The following is a 21,490-nucleotide window of genomic DNA, read 5'->3' on the forward strand; positions in this document are numbered from 1 at the left end:
CCCCAAAGGATGAGGGGTAGATAATACCTCCAAAATAAATGTTTCCAACCTTTAAATCTTGATATTTTAAATGAAATCATCAAACATGTATATATACTTCAGGAGATCATGGAGATTCTTGTACATCTCTCGGCGTGACTTAAGCTTACAACGTGTACCAATGCATCTGCCTGAACCGAACACCCTCCCCACCCTCCTCTCCCCAGTTCCTGCACTGATACTCATTTAAGCTCATATTTTTTACTCTAACTGACAAATATTTGGCCTTGATTTTCCTGAAGAATAGTGGACCCAGCATTATTCTCACATCCTATAACTTACAGTTCGAGCTACTTTTTAAGTGTTTTTTCTTGTTTTTTCCCCAGTATAATGTATAGTATCAACTTAATATTTGTTTTTGTGCTTGAAAAGAGGCGTAGGCATCTACCTACGTTGTGGCATTCCCAGTTTTATATGAAACTTTTTAAAATTTTAAGTATAACCTTATGATCTCAAGTGTCTTCAGGGTGTCTACAAGTTCGGAATTTCCGGAAAGTCCGGAAATAGTACTGATTTTGAAAGCGCGGCCCGGAAGTACTGAAAATGTGCGGTAATTCCGCTCAAAGGTCCGGAATTTTTCATTTTTGTCGCAATTTGAGAGAGTATTTCAAATTTTTGAAATTTTGTGAATTTCGTCTTCAGTGGAGGTACTGAAAAAGCACTAAATTTTTCCGTTGAGGAGGTAGTGAGTTTCTCGGGAATGTACTGAAAAAGTACTGTAAAAGTACTGATTTTTGGGCAGCTTGTTTACACCCTGCAGTAGACACACAGTAGCAGTAGACACCCTGGTCTTGTAAAATTTGTAATTACAAAAATCTACTGCCACTACTTTCGTGATACCTCTCGCAATGGATAACCAGTCTATTCTTTCTTCAGACCACCCACAACCTGTTGACCTTTTCTTTATCCAATATGATGGTTTTTCAGGTTCGATATGTTCAAGTGTCGCCTGGCAGGAGCTGCAAGTATCCGAGGAGATCTTCTTCTCATTGTTTTCTCGTTATCATTTTGGGTGTTCTTCAGAAACTGAAAAGCAGTCACTCAGGGTCGACTCTAATCAAGGTCAGAATGAAACGCTTTTTTACAGTCAGTTCGAGATTATATCCAAACCTGGATTTACTGGACACAAGAAGTGAAGAAGAAACGTTCCTTCAAACGGCGCTATTTCAGAGATCAGTTTCGAATTAGTGCTTCCTGCTATGCCAAGAATTGGCTTGGATAACATTGAGGGTCTCCGAACTACTGTCTTTTGGGAGGGATACTTTGTTTCTAACTTCTTTGCCACACTTTGCTCCATTTTTAAGGAATACATTACTTTCTCGTTCAGGCGAATAATGCCAGGAAACATCTTGAGAGTTCTGGTTGAAATCACTCACTACTATTATTCAGATCTAAGGTTTTTATTTATAAACGAGGAGCTTGTCAATTAAGCATTCCTTCTGTAACGTAAGATTTGTTCCTCATAAAGTCTCCCAGACTAAATTTTTGGTTGCATTTACAATCAGAATCAAATGCTCTCCTTTTTTTTGTATTAAGCTTCAAGAAGGATGTCATTTTAGTTGTTTTAAAAATATTCGACTGTAAGCTTTCTACCCTTTAAGGGGAATCTATAACAGGAGAGAGAAAACATCCAGGTATTGAATATATTTTGCTAATCTACTTGTTTCCCTTTGAATTTGGGAAAAAATTACCAATTGTATCTACATTGCAAACCTGAAAATTAAGCTGAACGTATGAAAACGCGAAAATTGACCGTTTGATAAAGCCGTTGACTAAGCGAATGCAATACTTCGCGTTTGTATACTAACAGCTTCATTTTAAAGTTATCAAAATGGATTCTCTAGGGAAAAGCAGCTGAAGTTTGCTCCCAGGAGTAAATTATCTATTTTTTGCCAAGAACTTCTAGTGAAACCAGTAATTTAGCCAAATATTTTCGATATCTTGAGATTTGCTCGCCGCCGTGTAGATTCACCTCAATTATTGATTTTACAAGGGATGTAGGGCGGAGGCTCCTTCCAGTACAGCGTAAGATGAAGTATAAGCTGTGTTGGTCCGCCTGCAAAATGAACGGTAGGCAAACTATTGTGCATCAAAGTAACTCGCACCATTATATTCCCTGTTTAAGCTTGAGCAAATGGTGACTCTCATTATCAGTTTGACAGGAATGCAACGTTAGAAAATGTCTCAATAACAATACGCTCTAGTTTGTAGTGTGGTCTAGGATGACTGTTGTCGATTGAAAATGGTTTTCCAAACTGTATTGGCAGCAGCTGAGAAGCTTGTCTAATGTATCTATTTTGCCCATGAAACATGTGATTCAAGTCCGTCCTTTTAATGTATATTCCTTGATAGCATAGGTGTATTGCTCATTTCTTTGTGCTCTGCTTCCAGAAGAAGAAAAAGAAAAGAAAAGAAAAGCATATCAGTACTTTTGTACTCGATGATCCACTCCGTCCTTTCTTCAGTTTATCCAAGCTTTTCTCAAAAGCGAATCTCATTTATTTTTAGAAGCATTTTTAAGTATCCACAAATTAGTTTTCCTCTATTATTTTATTCCTTTTTGACATTTTAAACCTTAATCTTGACGATGAATAGCAAGACATGTTGCACAATAGTCTTATCTAAAGAATTGCCTCAGTTACCATCAGAATCCTCTTCTTTTTCAGTGGCACTAAGCAAATAATTTCTTGCTGTCATCCTCTGAAATTTGCCCTTTAAAAGTTTGATTTTTAATTATCAAATATTTAAAACCACAGTAAATGATGTGAACATATCCTCTTATAATGAATATATTGATTTTTCAAAATTTAGAAAATTAAGTAAAATGTTAAAATGAAAATCAAAGAAAATTATGTTAAACCATCAATCTCTCACATTGACAGATAATTTATTTTTACCATCATGTGTTGACAATATCTGAATCCGTGCTGAAGAAACGGCTGTAGAATGGTAAAACCAAACCATTCCCAAATTTCATTAATCTTTTATTATTCATTTTGCTTTCTATAGCAGGGAGAACAGAATGAAAAGCGATAACATCTAACATGATTACTGTTGACTTAACAAATATTTTTTGGGACTAATCCTTTGTTTCTTTATCGGGAACTACGTGATTGACACTTACTTTCTTTTTCGCCCGATCATCGGGCGAAAAAGAAAGTAAGTGTCAATTATTTTTTGGGACTTCGAGTTTGAACATGTCAATTATTAATGTCAACATGTCATGAGTTGTAATAATGTGTGAGTTCAACCACCTTGCTTTGTAACAATCCATACTTAATTTTGATTCTCAAAGACTAACTTAACTTTATTAAGCGCACAGAAGCCACTTAAAATTGAAACCCCTTTACCCGAAAAGCACAGGTTGCATTAAATAGCAATGACATGCGACAATTTTGCTACTGTATAAGGGTGTTGTGCATGTTGCCTATTCACTAATTAAAGGAGCTCCTCTTGACATTCATTGCAATAAAAGTGAAATAAGTTCCATTTTTTTTTTTAAAAATTGCGAACTGCCTTCTCACACATGAAATTCAATTTATTGATTTTTTAAATCGGCATGTTTTGACCAAATGTTGTTTAAAGATTTCGACCATATTTCATTAAATTACAACATGATTTTAATATTTTTGTTGCACTGTGCTACTTTGGTACTAGTGGTTTCATGTATGCTTAATGCCGTATGCAATTTCCAATTGTCTTTTACTAATTTTTTATCTTGAACAAGAACTCAGTTCTGAAAGGTAAAACTTTTCAGACTACGTGCAATTTTCCTTTTAAATAATTTTACCTAGACTTACAGCATTAATTTTACTTATTTAGCATGCAGATTTGAATCTCTACTTTGTCTCTAAACCTTGAAAGAAAAAAGAGAAAAAAATTGTGTTCACCTTTACTCCTTCTTTAAACTTTTTTCAAAATTGTGCCTCATGGGATATTTTCTTTTACACAACTCAGAATTCAGTCATTCATTGAACTAAATGTTTATTTATCCACTTATTATAAAGCCTAATTCTGTTACTACCTATCCATGATAAAATTATTGTAACCCCATGAATTGTCAGAAGATGTCTTTATAGGCAAGAGAGGAGTTGTTTTTGTACATTGTTATACCTTTAGAAGAAAGCCATCGGAAGTATTTTTATTGAGCCACTTTCAATTTAATTTTTTTTAGAAGTTTAATAATCAAGATTGAATCTCTTAATCATCGTTGGCAATAAGATTCTTCACAGAAGTTTTGAAATCTGACTGCCTAGCCTGCCATTGAATTGTATTAATACTTTCAAAGACTGTTAAGTTAGGTAAACTTTTTATGTATCCATACCATAATTGTATGCAAACAAGCACATTAAATTGTCTCATCAAGTCAGAACCATTGATATAGCCAGGGGCCCTGTATTAAGAAAACTTTAAAATTGTCATCATAGTTTTCTATTCAAGTAGTAAGGAGAATCGTATCTCAGTTACATTAAAGAAATGGCCTCCATGTTTTTGAATAACTCATTCCAAAGGTACATTAAATGTAGTTAGATTCATTGCTGAAATTAAAAGAAAATAACGAAAAATAAAGGGGAAATAAGTAAAATACCCCGTCAAGTGCTCTTGAGTCTGTTTTTATACGCCCCTCCTTCACCGTTTTTTTGCTTGGTGTTGCTGTGAGTGATTAAAAAATGAACTGTGATTTTTTTATTTTATTTTCTTCTATTTATTTCATTTTTTTATATATCAAAATATCGAAAAAAATCTCAAAAGAGAAACCTTTGGCTTAGGCTTCATTGAATTATGAGTGCATAGTAGGTATCTTTTTTCCATTCCAAAATGCTTGCTTTTAGGGTGAATCATGCCGGGGCTGCAGTGTTTAAGTTGGTCCATTTTCTTTTCTTTTTTTTGTAACGCACCCCTGTCATTACAATATTGTTAAGTTTTTATGAGAATTATTGAATGTAATATTTTATTAAATGTATCATAATTTAAAATTCTTACCTTATTTAAAATGTATTATCATCATTTTGTTGAGTTAAGTGACGCTTTTTTTCGAGCTTCTCGCCTTTTGGCATCAATGGTTTGAAGAAATAGTTTTGTTTAAACAATATGTGCAAATTTCCAATTTTTTAAGAACAGAGTTTTCCTTGTGCCTTGTAGCCAAACGTCCAAAAGTGCATTAAAAATGAAATTATATTGCTTTTTCAATGTTTTCTAGATTTAATTGAAGTGTTGTGTAATTGTCCAATGTCTGTACATAGTCAGTGTTTCAAGCATGTTGAACTGGGTTTATTTTGTTTTTACATAAGCTCAGTATCCCTTGTTCTCAGCACTCTCAAGTAGTACACTTTGTTTTAATTTTCAGGATGGGCAAAAGGAAAGCTTTACTCGTTGCAACTTTCTTAATTTTGTAGTGAAAAACTCAATTTTTCAAAACTTAACAGATCGTCATTGTAAAACGTTCACATAATAAGGAATTGCAATTTGCCCTTTGAAACGTTCTCAGTTTTCATGCTATTTCTAGCAATGTGTCAAAATGAAGGGTTGTTGATGTAAATCGTCCACCTTTTGGTAGTATTCCCCCTCTCTGAATCCCCTAATCAGATATGGCGCTCAATGTTGTGAATGACAGCTCAATCTGGAATAGCTCAACTTAAAAATTAAAAAAGTTACACCAGGTTGAGCGTTTCTTTTGCCAATCTTAGAATATTTTATGTATAGTTTATTTGTAAGAATTTATTGGAAATAAAGAATCTCATTGTGATAAGCACATATTGCCTTTAGGATTACAACCGAAGAAACATTGTGGATTCAATGAAAATTTAACATGTCAAGTTTTGATAATGTTGTTGCTTCTTCAATGCCATAGTGTGATTTTTACAAAAAACTAACGCTAAGAATGAATTGTTAATGGGTACTGACTTTTTCGCACCATGATTACTTTTGAATTACATTCCTGGTTAGAATATGTATTTTAAAGATAATGAGATCTGTAGTTGAAAATTCATTATTTTGGTTTGAACTTTTACTTTAGGTAATTTTAAGGAACAAAATAAGTTTGCCTTCAAACGAACTAACCTGACAGCATTTGCATTGTGGAGGCTCTACTTTGAAATTCGTGTCAAATTTTGCTAAATGATACTTTTTAACAAGTATACTTTTTAACAAGTGTTTACTATCAATTCATTTAAACTGAAGTAAGTTTTAGGTGTTCTGTTTTAAAAATGTTTGTTTGTCCGTCCACAGATGACTTATATCTATGATATGAGCTCTGCTATGAAACATTTCACTGAACATCTCAAGGATAGCTCGTGTAAGCTTAAATGTAGATTGAAGTGGTGACTAGGCTTCCATCCTTGCTCTTTTGCTGGATGAAAAAAGGGTTTCAGAAGTAATGTGAAAATGATCTGTTATAAATATGTGTACAAAAATTTCCATTTGAGGTTCTAAAAACTAGAGTTCTGTAGAACGCTGTAAATGAAGAAACTCGTTCTTTTAAATCCTTCTGCAGTTTAATCTATTGTGCATAATCTGCCCCCCCCTCTCCCAGAAAAATCCCCCTCTACATGGGGTTTCTAGCAATCTAAGAAACCCAGAATTGTAAAGGGAAGAAAAAAAGTGATTTGGAAACATAGAAAAGTCAAGGAATTGTTGTACCGACCTAAAAAAAAAAAAAGCATGCACACAAGATCTTTACCTACTAATCTTACAGGTTTTGTACATTTGAATTCATCACCACGGAGAGGGGAACTGTTGGGCCAATAGATATGGGCAAAAATTTAAATGAGTGCATGCTGCATCTATTTTAAGGTTATGCTTATGAGATTTTTCTGCAGGAAAAGTCAGGGGATGTTTTTCTTAAAGTTGCTGAAAACACTCTATGGTTAAGATAAAAAGCAATGTATCTCAGTTTATTGAGTATCATTAATAATGTTTAGGGATGGTCTCGTTAGCGAACCTCACTTCTGTAGTTCACAGTTGTTTGGAAAATCCACGGTGTAATTTGCTGTTGTGTATTTACTTGGTTTTTTTTTTTTTTTTTTTTTTATTGTTTCTCTTTCTCTGTTTGAATAGACCCCATCCATAACATTTTGTGATTCAAACTTCTTTTGTTTAAAACAGACTGTGTATTTTTAACTTACGTAAGATCAAAATCACCAACTCAAAAGAATAAGACCCTTTGATACTTAAATTATCAAGAAGGGCCATTAATCGTTGTTTCTTGGAAGAAGGAACTTGTCTGCGTTGTATCAGTATTTTCAGGGACATTTTATTTTTTCATGGGAGAACTATCGCATAAATTTGACTGAAAATTTTAATGTCTTTTTTTACAAGTATGCAAAATAACCACCGGAAATTTCAGGCAAATTTACGCAACTGTTCTCTTTTAAAACATTAAAATGTCAGGAAGAAATACCTAAATAATGCAATCATGATACGTTCCTTTGAGCGAGAGATGGCGAATGACGCACACATAATTTTTAATTGATTTAATTAGTATTATTAAAGACATCAATCTCTTCCTTCCCATAGTTGCAATCGAGTTATTGAATCTCATTATATAATACTCAATTATTGTCGGTATTAGCAACATTGTGCAATCTCATGTAGCTCATTATTTTGTTCCAGAATTTTCTCTTATGCCTCAGATTAGAAAGATTCCTCCGAGTTACAATGCAAAATTTATATCGATCTAAATACCTTAGGCTAATGTGTAATTTTCTCCTCCAGTATATTAAAACATGCTAAGGGATTGCCGTGAGTGAGAGACTGCTAGTTTTTTCTTTTTTTTATCTTGGCTCACATGTTCGTTCAGTTTTCTGACGTTTCTCATAAGTATTATTTTATTTTGGATTAAGATCTTTCTCTTCTCATCTTTTTAGTTACACTAGGATATCATCAACTGATACAAAAATGTGCAAGCTCTGTAATTATTTTTTCTCGAAAATAGAATTACAATTTTATGTTACCTCTCTTTTTTTAAAAAACAAATTATCCTCTCAACAATTTTTGTACACGATTTTAACGATCCGTTTCTTTTTGTGTCTTTTTGCAAAATTCCTGCCATTATTCATCGATATACTAGGGGTATCTAGACAGTGAGAATGCCTCTACTGAATCTCATAAATTATGGATGCCAGAAAAAATCCTATCATGTTTTTGAGTACATCATCCTCTTGACTGCACGCATAAACCTCTTTTTTTTCTTTCTTTCTTTTTTTTTTTTTTTTTTTTTTTTTTTTTTAACAAAACCTTGATAATGTTTAGCATTGTAATTTTTTCATGTCACAGCCATTGGCCTAAAAGCAAACTTTACTGTAGCAATCTAGTAATCACATCGAAACTCCTCAGTTTCTGAGATTCTGCCAGAGAACTTTTACTTCTCTGATAGTCCTAGTATTACTGATTTGATGGCAGCCTTACATTAATATCTTCATGGAATTAAGTGCAATTTTATCGTGGCTAAGAGCTTGCTTTTATCAGAACAAATTTAAAGCCTGTCAAAGAGTCAAAACAGTAATCAAAATGGACAGTGCTGAAATGTTTGCCTTAGAATTAGTTTTAAAGGCTACTTGCAATTAAATATGGAATTCTGAATCCAGTATTAGGTATTGCTATAGGATAATGAATATTCAGTATGTACTTGATATTATTTTTGTTAATTACTGTACCGTCCATTGTAACTATGTTTTTCATGAAAATTTTTTTCCGAACTTTATTTTAAATTTGTACAGATTTTTAAAAAGCATACAATTTTGTACCTTTTGCAATAAAAATTACTTAACGCACACTGAATTTCTTACTTTTCCTTTTATTTTGACACTTCTTCAAGGGAAATAATAAGTTATGAGTATTGTTCAGGGATTTATCGAGGATAGAGAGAGAAATATTCACTTGAGCATTATTCTCTCAGCTGAAAGACCATACGGATGAAAAAACTCCCTCAAGTCACACTTATTCAATGATATCTTTGCCGCCATCATTTATGAAGAGAGGACAATGATATTTAGCTTTATCGCGCCAAGGTGAGCCTAAGGTTTAGGTGAATTCAGTGGGGCCTTTTCTTGATTTCTACAAAGCCGCACTTGATTCTATACATTTGGGGCCTTTTCTTGATTTCTACAAAGTCACACTTGATTCTATACATTTTGGTCTAAAATATCCGTCTCAATTTCTTCATATCAGATGTATTTATCAACAAAGCAGGGCACCCTAGAGGGATTTTTTCGTGGTGTATCAGCCTATTTCTAATCAAATAGTTCTCCTTTCCTATAATTATTTTTATGAAATGGCTGTTGACGTTCCTATGAAATGAAATCACCAGCCAAGTCTCCAAGTTAGACCTCTTGAAGTTAGCATCTCAAAGATATCCATGAAGTGCTTTCAGTTGGTGCACGCAAACTGTTGCTACTTTAGTGCAACCCGCGATTGCGTACAGTCTAATTGAAGGCATTCTCCTTTTTTCTCCTATTTTAGATGGATTCTAATTGGTCTCACTTTGAGATCTTGAGTGACAGAAATTTGATAACGACAAAAAATGATTTGGGTAAATTACAATTTTTAAGTTTACTCAAACGACTTTCTGATAGATTCAGTTTTAATTACACAGTTAGAAACCTATGTACACTCAAGACTCATTATTGCACATAAATAACTTTCGTTTTACATAATGTAACTGACCTAAATGATATGAACTGTGAAAGAGGATGCTTCAAAATTTTCATGTTTTTTCAATTTTTAAAATCATCAGAAAGCGAAAATATTACAGGTGCTCACAGGAGCTTCGACGAAGTTTTTAAAAAAAATTGAGCTGGATCAGATTCTTTGACTCATTCCTGGGTGCACTGAGTGGACTAATTTAATCCCAAATGTCATTTCTTCATCTTATTACTTAAGTTTGAGGATTACTTCAGTCATAAGTTTGAATGTATGCTTTCAAATTAGGTAATCGAGTTATCTTCAAAATGTAAAAATGACACTTAACTTCCTCATCTATTAACCCTTCTTCTCAATTTCTCTTAAGATTAGAACTGTGGGAAATAACAATTGAGAAGTCAATACCATTATGGAATGTACAGGTTTCTTCCTTTTTTATTCAGGTTGACCCACATTTAATAGAAAAAATGAAGAGGTATAATCTGTGGACTAAAATAACTTTTTTTCTGCTATGAACTTGTTCCACCTTAAGTGCCTCCTCTAAGTTGTAGTTTCAAAAGAGGCATCCATGAAAATAAATAAGTTCAAAGCAAAAGGTTTTGCTTGAGAGAACATTCTCTCATTTTGTTGCATTAAACTTAGGTCATAAGGTATTTATGAAAGACTGATGAAATCGATCAAAATCAAACTGATTTCATTCTCTCAACGAAAGTTGTTTAGAACGGAGAGGAGATGGATATAACTTAAATAAACAGACTGATTTATGTAACAAAATTATATATTACTTTTAAACATATCAACTGAATTTCTAGAAGATAAAAAAGAAAGAAATACATAATAATTCACAAACAACTCAATGAATTTACATGCACAACTCAGGATAAAGAACTTCTCCTCCTCAAGAAAAGAAAGGTATATTTCAGTCAGTTGCCTAAATGAAGATGATGTACAACAAATTGAAAAAAAATAAAATGAAAAATTAAGCAACAAAAGGGATTAACAATAAAGAAAAAAAATAAATGAAGGTGCCCAAAAAAAAAAAAAAAAAAAAAAAAAAAATCTATTGGCAGCGTTGTTGTTATGTAGATTGATTGGCCTAATTCTGCCTCGCAGAAGCGTTGAGAATGAAAATATTGAATTGCACTGATGATCGTTGAACAGAACATGCAAGTTATAGAAACAAAAACTTGTTTGCTCTGATTTTAACTTATAGCAGGACAGAACACCTGTTTTGAAAACTTGAATACTGACATTTTTTTCCTGAGTTGCTGACATTGGATGTCATTACATTGCATGTAATGCATGAGTATTAATTTTGAAAGAGGTGGTGATCTAATTCTTAGTTGGCAGTTATTTTGATTTTGATCATCTCAGGATTGATATTTTTATTTTACTGGAATGTGCCACAGGTAATATCTCTCATTACTGTAAAAAAACAATCCTCTCTTTCATCCCATTGATGACTGTATTTACTTATAATAGAGTGAATATTGCCCAAAGGAAAACAATAACATGAGAACAATCAGTGAGAACATTTAAAAACTCGCAATTTGAAACATTGTGAAAAATGTTTGCTCTTAAAGAAAGCTTAGACCATTTGATAAAAATGATAACGATACATGAGTATCAATCGGAGTATCAGATCAGAGAGGTAACTTTGTTCACATCAAAAGGATTTCCAAGAGTTTTTGTGAATATTTTTTCAGAATAAATAAACGTTTCTTAGCATACGACCTACAATTACATTGAAAATTAATCAAATATTTCCCATTAATTACTAAAAATGTCTTTTGATTCTCATCATTCATCTTCAGACAGACAGACATTATTGAAGTAAGGATGAAAAACCTGAATTCAAAATTTAACTCAAGATAATATATGATCATCCCAGCAAAGAGGTAAAGAGATGCTTGAATTACGTTACTTGAGAGAAACAAATGTCTACATCTTATCAAAGCTTCCTGACATTACATCCCATTGTTACATCACATTTAACTTATAACAAATATTATCAGAGGAAGTACAGGATGCAGGTAAAAAATATATAACTGGAGGATGATTTTACATGGTCAGAATTTTCTAATAGTATGTAAGAGCTAATGGAACAATGAACACAATTACACACTTACCTAACCTAACGACAACTTGACATACCCTACCACAAATTTAGCTGCTTTGAGGTGTAGATAGAGTGACACAAACTGTGAGTGAAATAAAAGTGGAACTTCTCGCAAAATAGAATTCTCTAAAGTATCCCCTAGCTCATCCAGAGTGATGAGAATGAAACTTACTGAAAATTTAATGGCAGCTTGTTCACATTGATTAACACTATAATATAGCAGCATTATTGGTATTATTTTCAGGAGAATATTACAATTCTAAGTCTATGTTTGTTCTTATCTTCAAATACAGACACATACACACTCCATTTTATTTCTTTCGATTTAATGTCTGAAAGTTTGATAAATTAAATGAATTTGCTAACTGATTTGGATGTCTGACAGCTTGATAAATTAAATGAATTTGTGAATTGATTTGGACATTAAAAAATTCTGAGTAGACAGACATTCATATTTAGTGTTATATGAAATCTAGAATAGGAGGTGTTTTGAATTTTTTTGAATAAACAGTTTATAATAGCTAACAACAGAATGTATGTTGTAGGGGATGCCCCTTGCTCTTACCATGTGATTATCAAATCTACAGTGAACGTATTGGGCCACTAGAAATTGTCAAGGTCTTCAGAGTTATTTCTAAACGTTATTTTACATTATTTTGATAAAATCCACCAAGTGGGTGTCGTAGTGTGTTTGTTACGTTTATCGATGCAACCTGTCCTGTAGATAGGTATGAAAAAATAAAATAAATAAATAAATTTCAGGTACATCTAAAAACAACTAAGCATGGGAATGATCTTCAAAAACTTCATCATTGTTCGGCAGGCTTAGAACTAAGATAGTTATAATTTATGAATCTGGCACCTTGAGTTAATTGAGCAGCTTCGTTTGTTGCGTGACAGGCAAACAAAAGGAGATTTTGAGGCTGGACCTTCCAAGCAAACCGCATGAACACCAGTGAGTACAAACATAAGGCTAAAAAAGAGAGCATATAATGAATTAACTCCAATCGATTGCCATAAAAAATATCAATTCAATAAAGGCATGTACTTGAAATATGAACACTGGGTGAAATTAAAGAAAAAAAAAAGAGCATGCAAAAATGTCAGTAAGGATGAAAACACACCTAGTCAGATTTTTTTCCTTTCACTTTTTTTACGATTTATTACTGATGGGTGGACACATCTACACGCATGCTGAGCCCTTGCTAGAGCCTTTAAAAAGCCTTTGATTATTTGCATACCTTTGACACCAAAAAGCTTTCCTTATAACAACTTCTTCATCAACTGATAGCTAGTTTTTGGTGTCTCCTGACAATTTTCATTTTTCCGAACAGGTGTGTTTTCATTCTCACCGATTCAAAACCCCCATCTCCTGTTATGTACGCTATGTTACTGAGGGAGAATGAAAACTACCTTGGCATAATGGATTTGTTACACAGGCATTTTTAATTGATTTAAATTGGGACTTTAAAACCCTTAACAGGTCCTCCTTTTGACTGGATGATCATTTTTATTAAAAAAAATTAAAAAAGCTTTCCTAAAATACCTATTTCCTGTCTTGTCTGAAATGAAGTGTAAGAACTCTAGTGGATCAGAATGAATCTCCCGCTGAATTTTAAAAGCTGAAAGCTAGGGGTGGGGGGTGCATTTGATGGCGGCATACATTCACAAGAAAAAACAATATTATTTTAGACTTTTTCTAAGTTAAACGAGCTTCATCAATGGGTGAAACTCATGTTGGTTTGATGGATTTATGCTAGACAGAACAAAGAGCAAATAAAAAAATAAAAAGGAACCATGTAGCCTGCAAACCCTGTACACATAATGTACTTAATTCCTTTCAATTAAATTTATTTCCACATACTTCCTTTAGGCATAAGTAAATACTTCCATTTTGAGATGCAGTACTTAGTAACAAGTAATGTCTTCGCCTCCAAACTAATATGTAAAGGACATAGCAGCTTAACAGAGATTTAAGTGGAGAAGGAACATTGCTTGCGCCATACGTAAGGTAGATGCCAAGTTTCTATGAGGTTTGACCTATTGTTTCCATGTCTCATGTGCAACTTGTAAAAATAACTTGTTTATTGTAAAAGTCATGGAAAAGAACATCTTACCAAAAGTCATTTTACCACTGATGAGTTTTGGATCTTTGCGAATATCTGAGATGGCAGCAATGGGAATTCCCCAGTTGGCAACTGGACCCCAAAAATGGGTACTGAAAAAAAAAACAGACAAAGAACGGGTCCGATAAAGATACGTATTTTATTTGTACAATAACCTGGAATGAATACTGGTGCACCATATTTCAGATGAGTGAGTACTTTTGTACTTCCATTGACTTTTTAAATGAGCAGGATAAGGAGACTTGGATTCATAAAAAAGTCATGGTCAATAATTAAATACTTCATAATATATATATCACTTACACTGTCATCCGAAGGAAACATCGACTTATAACACAATCTAGACCGCACACTAGGCCCGACTTTAGGTGGGGGAGGTAAGACAGCTAGGGGGGTAGATCAGGATAAAGACGCGCCTTCAGCTTAGTTGATACAGCCAGATATACAAAGCGTGCCAAACAACAGCATAGGCAAGACTGGCGTTTCCATTGTCTCGGCACATTTTGCGATCCGGGTTGCCTATCGTCTCGCCAAAATTTCCTAATGCGCGGTCTAGATTGTATTTTACGTCAATGGCAGGAAAGCACAGTACCAACCAATAATGCTCCAAATCCTTATCACAAAATGATCTACTTCCTAAAAGAATAGAACTTAAAACCATTATATTGTCTCATGAAAACTTAGTGTTTCTATTTCTCGACATGTACATCCACTTGAAAAGTAATGCTTCATTAAACATCTTCTCAATTCTCTTCTCTCTTTCATTCAACCCCTTAAAAGATAAATTTCTTTTTGGGCAAAATGCTATACACCAACTTTATGGTACGATTCTATTGATAGGAAAGGAAATTTCTAAGTCAACATACAATTTTAATATTTGTTATGGTACTTGTTACTTCCTTTTTAACTTAGATTCATTTTTTAAATGGGCGCTGAGCCAATTGGTTGCCTGTCACTGCGTCAGGTGGTGCAAACAGAGTGCTTAAATTCAACGGTGTAGCAGTAACAGCTAAGCTGCCAGCACCCTTAGAATCGTGGTGCCCCTGGCGGTCACCTGTGTCCGCCACCACTCAAGCTATGCAACTGGATACAATCACTTTAAGGTATTCGCCTCGCATACACCAAACTTTAACAATCAAAACCAAAGCATTTCTAAATAACTGACTGAATTCCTGACATTGTAAAAGACCGTCGGATTCTCTCAGTACATTCATTGCCCCCTGGTAATTTTTGTACTTTGTTAGACCACTTAGCGGAAACTCCTAGGGCAGTTCATGGGGATTATTGGCTAAAAAGATCTTTCTATGCAAAGAATCATTGAGCCAGACTCCAGATTAATAGTAATTTCCCACTGCTAACATGCTTTGTTCATAGGACTGAATTGCGCATGGGCTTAGCAAACGTTTACACATTGAGGAAAATGCGAGTCATGAGAATTTAATAGAATGAGTGAGACCAATGTTGCACGTAATGTCAGTTAATTCAATTCATACATGCATTATAGGTTCGAGGTCAAGAGGACTCGAGTGAAGTCAGACACTTGCTTCCATGACACTGTAAAAATTGACTGATAATAAAAATAAGTATACCTGGCCAGGTAGGTTCGGAATTCTTTGCTTTTCAACTGTTCTGTCAGTTTTTTCGCCAACGCAGCCATAACTGAGGTAGGATGAGGTTGATACAGACGGATTTTCTACGAAGAAAAACACGATGTGCGTAGCAGGAAGTTAAAAAATCGCAATTACAATATACTAATTGTACGTGTGAAGTTCGTTCTGCGGTCAAAATGGGGCACCATAACTGTATACTGAACCACTGATTTGCATTATTTTGCAGTGTTATGAATGGTTGGCTGTGGACCAATCTGCACGGAAAAACCCGGAGAAAGCCGAAACTCGAACTTCAGGGGGCTCCAAGTTGCGTCATCTTCTCCAAAAGTAAACAGCGTGTTTATCACTTTATCACTAGCTTATCAGCAGTGGCGTTTACCGATCTAACCTCAAAAGGCTAACCTAACCTAACTATTGTTTCAAATCACAACAAAGTTCATTGTTGTCGGAGATTTGGAAATATTTATTGCCTGCAGTTTCTCTACATGTCGTTGATCTGTGCAACATTGATTACTGTAGAAAATGTCAACCTTCATAGCTCCCATTTCTCGACTTTCAAATAGTGTTATCAGAATATTGGGGTGCAATGCTGGACCGATGACACTGCAGGGAACGAACACCTATCTCCTTGGCACAGGAAAGTCGTAAGTCAGAATCACTCTCTTTATGTACATTTTTTTTGTGTGAACAAAAGGCATAATATGGCATCCTGAAACAGAAAGACAGGGCCTTCAACTAGGTACATAATGCTATCTTGTCGCCGATTTTACAACAAGCTTTCTGATGAAGAGTGATGCCTAGGAAATAGACCCTCAGGAATCCGAATCAAGGGTTTTGGATGCTCTTGTAGCATCCACGGAAAATTCAGAGGGAACTATGCTCCCAAGATTGAGGGTTCCTGTCAAAGTTTTAATATCATTCCATCAGGATAATAAAGAACCAAAAATCTTGCCCTAACTTGATTTGTATTAGTGTTAAAAGGGACGGCAACCTTAAAATCAAGAATGAGATAGTATTAAAAATTGAAGTGGGAAGGTATTAGAAGCAGAATGGCTCCGTACCGAATGGAAAATTCGCAAAATTGGCAGAGATATGAGAGATTGTAAGTCTAACTGGTGATGTCATGTGCCTCCAGTGTGACTGCGGTTCACACGCAAACAACTCGAAGTCTGGCGCCGCGAAGTCGCCTTTATAGTAGCACTTAAGCAAAGAAAAAAGAGTTGGTTAGGAATGAGCGAGATCGCGGCGAACTAATAACTTGTCGGGAACTTGCGTTGGCCACTTGACACCAGAGAGAGAATGCAGAGTGCAGACTGCGAAATGCAAGACGGAGCTCATGACATCACGCGCTTAGCTGTTGTTTCGTGATAGCGGCTCAACGAATGCAGATAATTGCAGACGGATTTTGGTACTGTTGCACACTTTTCTTTGTCAATTTAGCCAAACTTGTTTTTAAGGTTGCCATCTCCTTTAACTTACCCTGAGGACTCCGAATCTCATAGTCAACAAGTTCCCTGATGTCCCTCAAGAAGCGGTTGAGAGATAGCTCTGAGAGTGTTCTCTTTTAAGATTAGGTATTTCCCTCTAGCTGCTTGGGAGCAGGAACCCTATGACTTTACCACATCGACTAAAAGGGGATCATCTCTTTGAGGGCCGTTGAGAATGCCATCTGATGTAATTGAATATTTCATTGAAGGCGTCTGTGTATCTGTTTCGAATTAATGTCTCTACGCTCCAGCAGATGTAATAGTATCACCTTCCTAATTATTTGCACTTAACTTTTCTTTGACTTGGAGCTAGAGAATATATGGAGCTCAACTTTTCTCATTTTCCTTTTAATTTTTTAATGTTGATAAAAAATTAGGTACCTATTTTAATACCTATTTAACATTTCTGCCAATTTTTTTCCTTCATTCCTCATATGGATTCATTTTAGGTAATTTCTGCATTTTTATTTCATCTTTCAGACGAATCTTGTTGGACACCGGTGAACCAAATATTCCTGAGTACATTGATATTCTTGAGAACTTGCTGCAGAATGAAGGAGCCACTCTATCAGACATTATTGTTTCCCATTGGCACAATGATCATATCGGAGGAGTGAAAGATGTTTTAAAATTAACGCAGTCTAGTAAGTGCTCAAGCCATGACCATTTTTATGAATTGCTCGGTTTAATTGTTTGAATACTTTCAAGAGAATTTGTCACTCAGATTCGGCTGGATGTACAAAGGAACTTTGTGAGTTCAAAAGTGACGAAGTTTTTCTCTTTCTCTCTCCCTCTGTTTTTTTGAAGTCTTCAAAAGTTCTCACTTTTTGGAATCTAGGGGTGGCCAACTCGCTGTTGTCCGCCCTAGGCAGCAAAATTGTGAAATTGGCCTTGCTTACCTTCCAGTTTATTTTTTACTGCAAAGCATATAACTGTTGTTTTCAATATTGTTTTTTGTATTGATGAGAGGAGCATCCACTTTAATACTATTTCTAAATTTCAAGAATTCACGAATTTTGGTCCAAACTACACACATTTGAATACTTTTCTGAGTTTATCTTGACATTATCTTTTAGAGAATCTCTCAATTGAGGCATTAAGTATTCAGAAGAGAAATTGTCTCTAAGTTTAGTTTGTATGAATACTAAATACTGGGGGGCATTCCTCCACTTTCCATTTTGAGTTAGTCAGTTGTGTCGCGTGCTTCCATACACTTTCTTGAAATGGACTTTTCTTAAACTTTGAAAAATGTCTCCTTCATCATCTGTGACTCCATTTTGGTAAAAAAATTCCGAATCCAATTAAGTATTTTCTAGTATGCACCTACTTCACTTTATTTGAAATCTCTTCTCTTGCAGATTCGACTGTTTGGAAATACCCTAGGGCGAGTGATGAAATGGAGGATCTTCCAAAAGAAGTTAATTTTCAACAGCTGAAAAATCGACAGAAATTTGTGACAGAAGGTATAAGTCTTGAAGTGATCCACACTCCTGGTCACACTTCCGATCACATCATTTTATGGGCCCCCGAAAACAAAATTGTTTTCAGTGCTGACTGTATTCTCGGGGAAGGCACAGCAGTATTCGAAGATTTGCTCAGTTACTTAAACTCATTGAGACTAATTCAAACCCTATCTGCCAAAGTCATTTATCCAGGACATGGTCCAGAAGTTACGGTAATGATGTACAAATTTTGTTTGTAGTTAATGGTTCTCTGTGATCTTTAGGCGTTTCCTGCAAATGCCAAGTGGTTCAGTGAAATTTTCTGTTAGAATTGCCATGATTTTCCTCTCAAAAATACAATGTGCAAGGGGAAATTTGGTAACATTGAAATTTAGTTACATTCTTTTGTGAGGGAAACGACAATATGTGCTTTTATGAATAAGTGATAAGCCAAAAAGCAGTTCTTCACTGCAAAATTTAGTCCAACTCATATACTAGCAAAAAAAGACAATGCAATGCAAGACCACATTAACTAAGAATTGAGTTGAATGATTTGTAATCAAGTCGTCAAAATTGAACTGCTTCATGAATTTCTTGCCAGCATCCTATTGATCTCAAGTCATATCAGATGTCTAGGAAGTGCATGAACAAACTACTACTACTACTTCCTGTATTACTGCTCATTTTAGAAAACATTAGGGTTCCATGAAATACAACAATTTCACTCTAATCTGTCTAAAAAGTTAGCGAAGCTCTCAGGTTTTCAAAGTATCCTTGCTCATATATTGTCTCATCATATTTCTGAGTTGTTCTTTAAAAATACCTGTATGGTATTTATTTCTGTATAATACTTTATTTTCTGAACAAATCGTTACTTTGCAGGATCCTGAGGAGAAAATCAAGTACTACATTGAGCACAGACTAAAAAGAGAAAATCAAATTATAGAAACACTGAAGTCAAGCCCGAATACTTTATTTACTCCACTGACTATTGTTCAATTATTATATGAGGTGAGCATAAAACAGCTGTCATTTACCATAATGTAAGTAAAGAGGCTGTCCCAAGTTACTTTTTTAAAAAGTAACAGATCTTTGTCATTGAGGGCTAAATTTTTGTGCTGGACTAACTTCCAAAGTATCCAGAATTTGATTTGCTGCAAATAAATACTACAGTTATATAAAAATAATATTACAATAAATACTACAAATAGTACAGGTTTTTGTTCGAAGGCTACATTTTTATGCTTGACTATGGTAATAATGAGACCAAGTGGTATCTCAAGAAATTAAAGGGAAAAAATTCTTTGCGGAAAAAGGCATTCTCATTTTACCGTATGCCCAAGTAGCACAGGTTGCAAAATTTTGGTCTTGAAGGATATTTTTTGACAAGAAGCCAGAATTTTGGATCAGATTTTCAAACTTGTGAAACTCTAGGTGATTAATGAAGCTAAAATTACAATATCGATGCCTACTTAGCTGATTTGAGTGTAAATTAGAATTTGGGAATCTGTATTGAGAATAAAATTTCCAATTTTTAGAAATTCACAATAGCAGATATGGCGCAGTGCACTCTCTCAGCCCTCATTTAGCAGATTTCTGCGTAACTTCATTGTCTGAATTCGAGGTCCAATTTTCCAACTTTAAACATCCTAGATGGGGCATTGGGCTCCATCAAGTCTCTATTTTTTCTTTTTTTGAGAGCTGAAGATGGTTACATAGGTAACTTAAATGGTCATTGTTTAAAAGATATTTGTAAAAACTGAAAATAATCTGCAGGAAAAAGGTATGCTCCTGCTCAGAGAATAAATTTGATGCATCCAATATTCAGTACAACATTGAATCGTTGTCTCATCTAGTGCTGACATGCCTGCTGTCTGCTTGTTTTAAATTTAGGGACTGTTTGAGTGATTTCATTACAAAATGGCCTGATATATCATAATTTTAAGCACCATGGCTGTGGATGTACTCATAATTTTGTGCGTTTGTGTTTCAGAATTTAGATGATGGTTTACAACAATTTGCAGCACACAATATTCGACAACACCTTGTGAAACTTCTCAAAGAGGGGAAAGTTTTTGAAGACGATGATAAGTGGCAGCTTAAAAACAATAAACTGTAGTTTTAATGCAGTTATGCTTAGTGATCATGAAAGAAAGCAGTTTCTACATTTGTTTCATCCAAGCATGTCATCCATATCATGTATGGCTGTCCACAAACGCCGTGTCAGTAAAAGTTATACATATGCAATACATGCATGACATGCATGAAGGTTGTGGTCTGTGCCTGAGCGAGTGAAGTTGATAAAAAATTGAGTATGTACCTATCCTGAAGTACACAGCTGAGTGTATAGTGTATAGAATACTCTAAAGTATGAGAGGGGGAAGTTTGGGTGGAACTCCCTTGTGAAATTAAAAAATTAGCTCTTCTCGGATATATTATGAATATCTCAATGTAATTTTTCAAGAAGACTTGGGCAATATTCAACCTTTTGCAGCGTAAAACAAGGCGTTTTTGGGAGTGCCTTAAAGTAATAATTTTAGTCAAATATTTTTACATATAAGGACAAACAACAGCAGAAAATCAATGCTAGTAATTAAGTCATAAAAGGGTAAGTTGTTCGAGGAGTATGGTAATAATCGTGTTTGTCTGCTAGGGCAAGTTTTGATTTTTAGAAATTTTTTATCTTTTCATGTTTTCTTTTGTTATTTTTTGAACCTGTGATTTGATGTACACTTCCAAAAAGGCACATATTTTTGTGTTATCATAAAAATAAATATTTTACGATAATTTTTTATATAAAAAGTATATTTTATTTGATTTCAGCTCATGTAGCTGGTTTGTCAGAAAAAGAGGATGTAACTTATCCGTATTGCTTGCGCTCATTAGAGTCATAGGTTTATATCACAGTTAAAGTTGTGTTACTATTTTATGCTTTAAAGTATTCAATTTTGAAATTTACCTTAGGTTGCAAAATTAAGTCGCTTGTGTAACTGCTGTGACAGACTAGAATTTAAACATGCTTAATTTT

At 34.4% G+C, this 21,490-nt stretch overlaps 3 protein-coding genes across 3 annotated transcripts in view; 2 read left to right on the forward strand and 1 right to left on the reverse strand.

The window, feature by feature from the left end:
• Positions 1 to 8,817, forward strand: part of LOC109034569 (uncharacterized) — a 48,777-nt gene extending 39,960 nt beyond the window's left edge. Inside the window, exon 14 of the mRNA XM_019047789.2 lies at positions 967 to 8,817. Coding sequence (XP_018903334.2) covers positions 967 to 1,069 — 103 coding nt within the window. The 3' untranslated portion in view covers positions 1,070 to 8,817. The remainder of the gene's footprint in view (positions 1 to 966) is intronic.
• A 1,621-nt stretch (positions 8,818 to 10,438) lies between these two features.
• Mpc1 (mitochondrial pyruvate carrier) lies at positions 10,439 to 15,766 on the reverse strand. Its single transcript, XM_019047802.2, has 3 exons — positions 15,513 to 15,766; positions 13,915 to 14,015; positions 10,439 to 12,770 (listed from the first exon to the last, which is right to left on the reverse strand). The coding sequence occupies exons 1-3, from the start codon at positions 15,578 to 15,580 to the stop codon at positions 12,607 to 12,609; spliced, it is 333 nt and encodes a 110-aa protein (XP_018903347.1). The 5' UTR covers positions 15,581 to 15,766; the 3' UTR covers positions 10,439 to 12,606.
• Positions 15,767 to 15,907: 141 nt separating this feature from the next.
• LOC109034573 (endoribonuclease LACTB2) lies at positions 15,908 to 21,042 on the forward strand. Its single transcript, XM_019047801.2, has 5 exons — positions 15,908 to 16,177; positions 17,501 to 17,664; positions 18,379 to 18,695; positions 19,345 to 19,473; positions 20,456 to 21,042. The coding sequence occupies exons 1-5, from the start codon at positions 16,056 to 16,058 to the stop codon at positions 20,579 to 20,581; spliced, it is 858 nt and encodes a 285-aa protein (XP_018903346.2). The 5' UTR covers positions 15,908 to 16,055; the 3' UTR covers positions 20,582 to 21,042.
• The last annotated feature ends 448 nt before the right edge of the window (positions 21,043 to 21,490 follow it).

This window comes from Bemisia tabaci, chromosome 1 (assembly GCF_918797505.1).
Source record: "Bemisia tabaci chromosome 1, PGI_BMITA_v3".
In the NCBI taxonomy this organism is placed as follows: Eukaryota; Metazoa; Arthropoda; class Insecta; order Hemiptera; family Aleyrodidae; genus Bemisia; species Bemisia tabaci.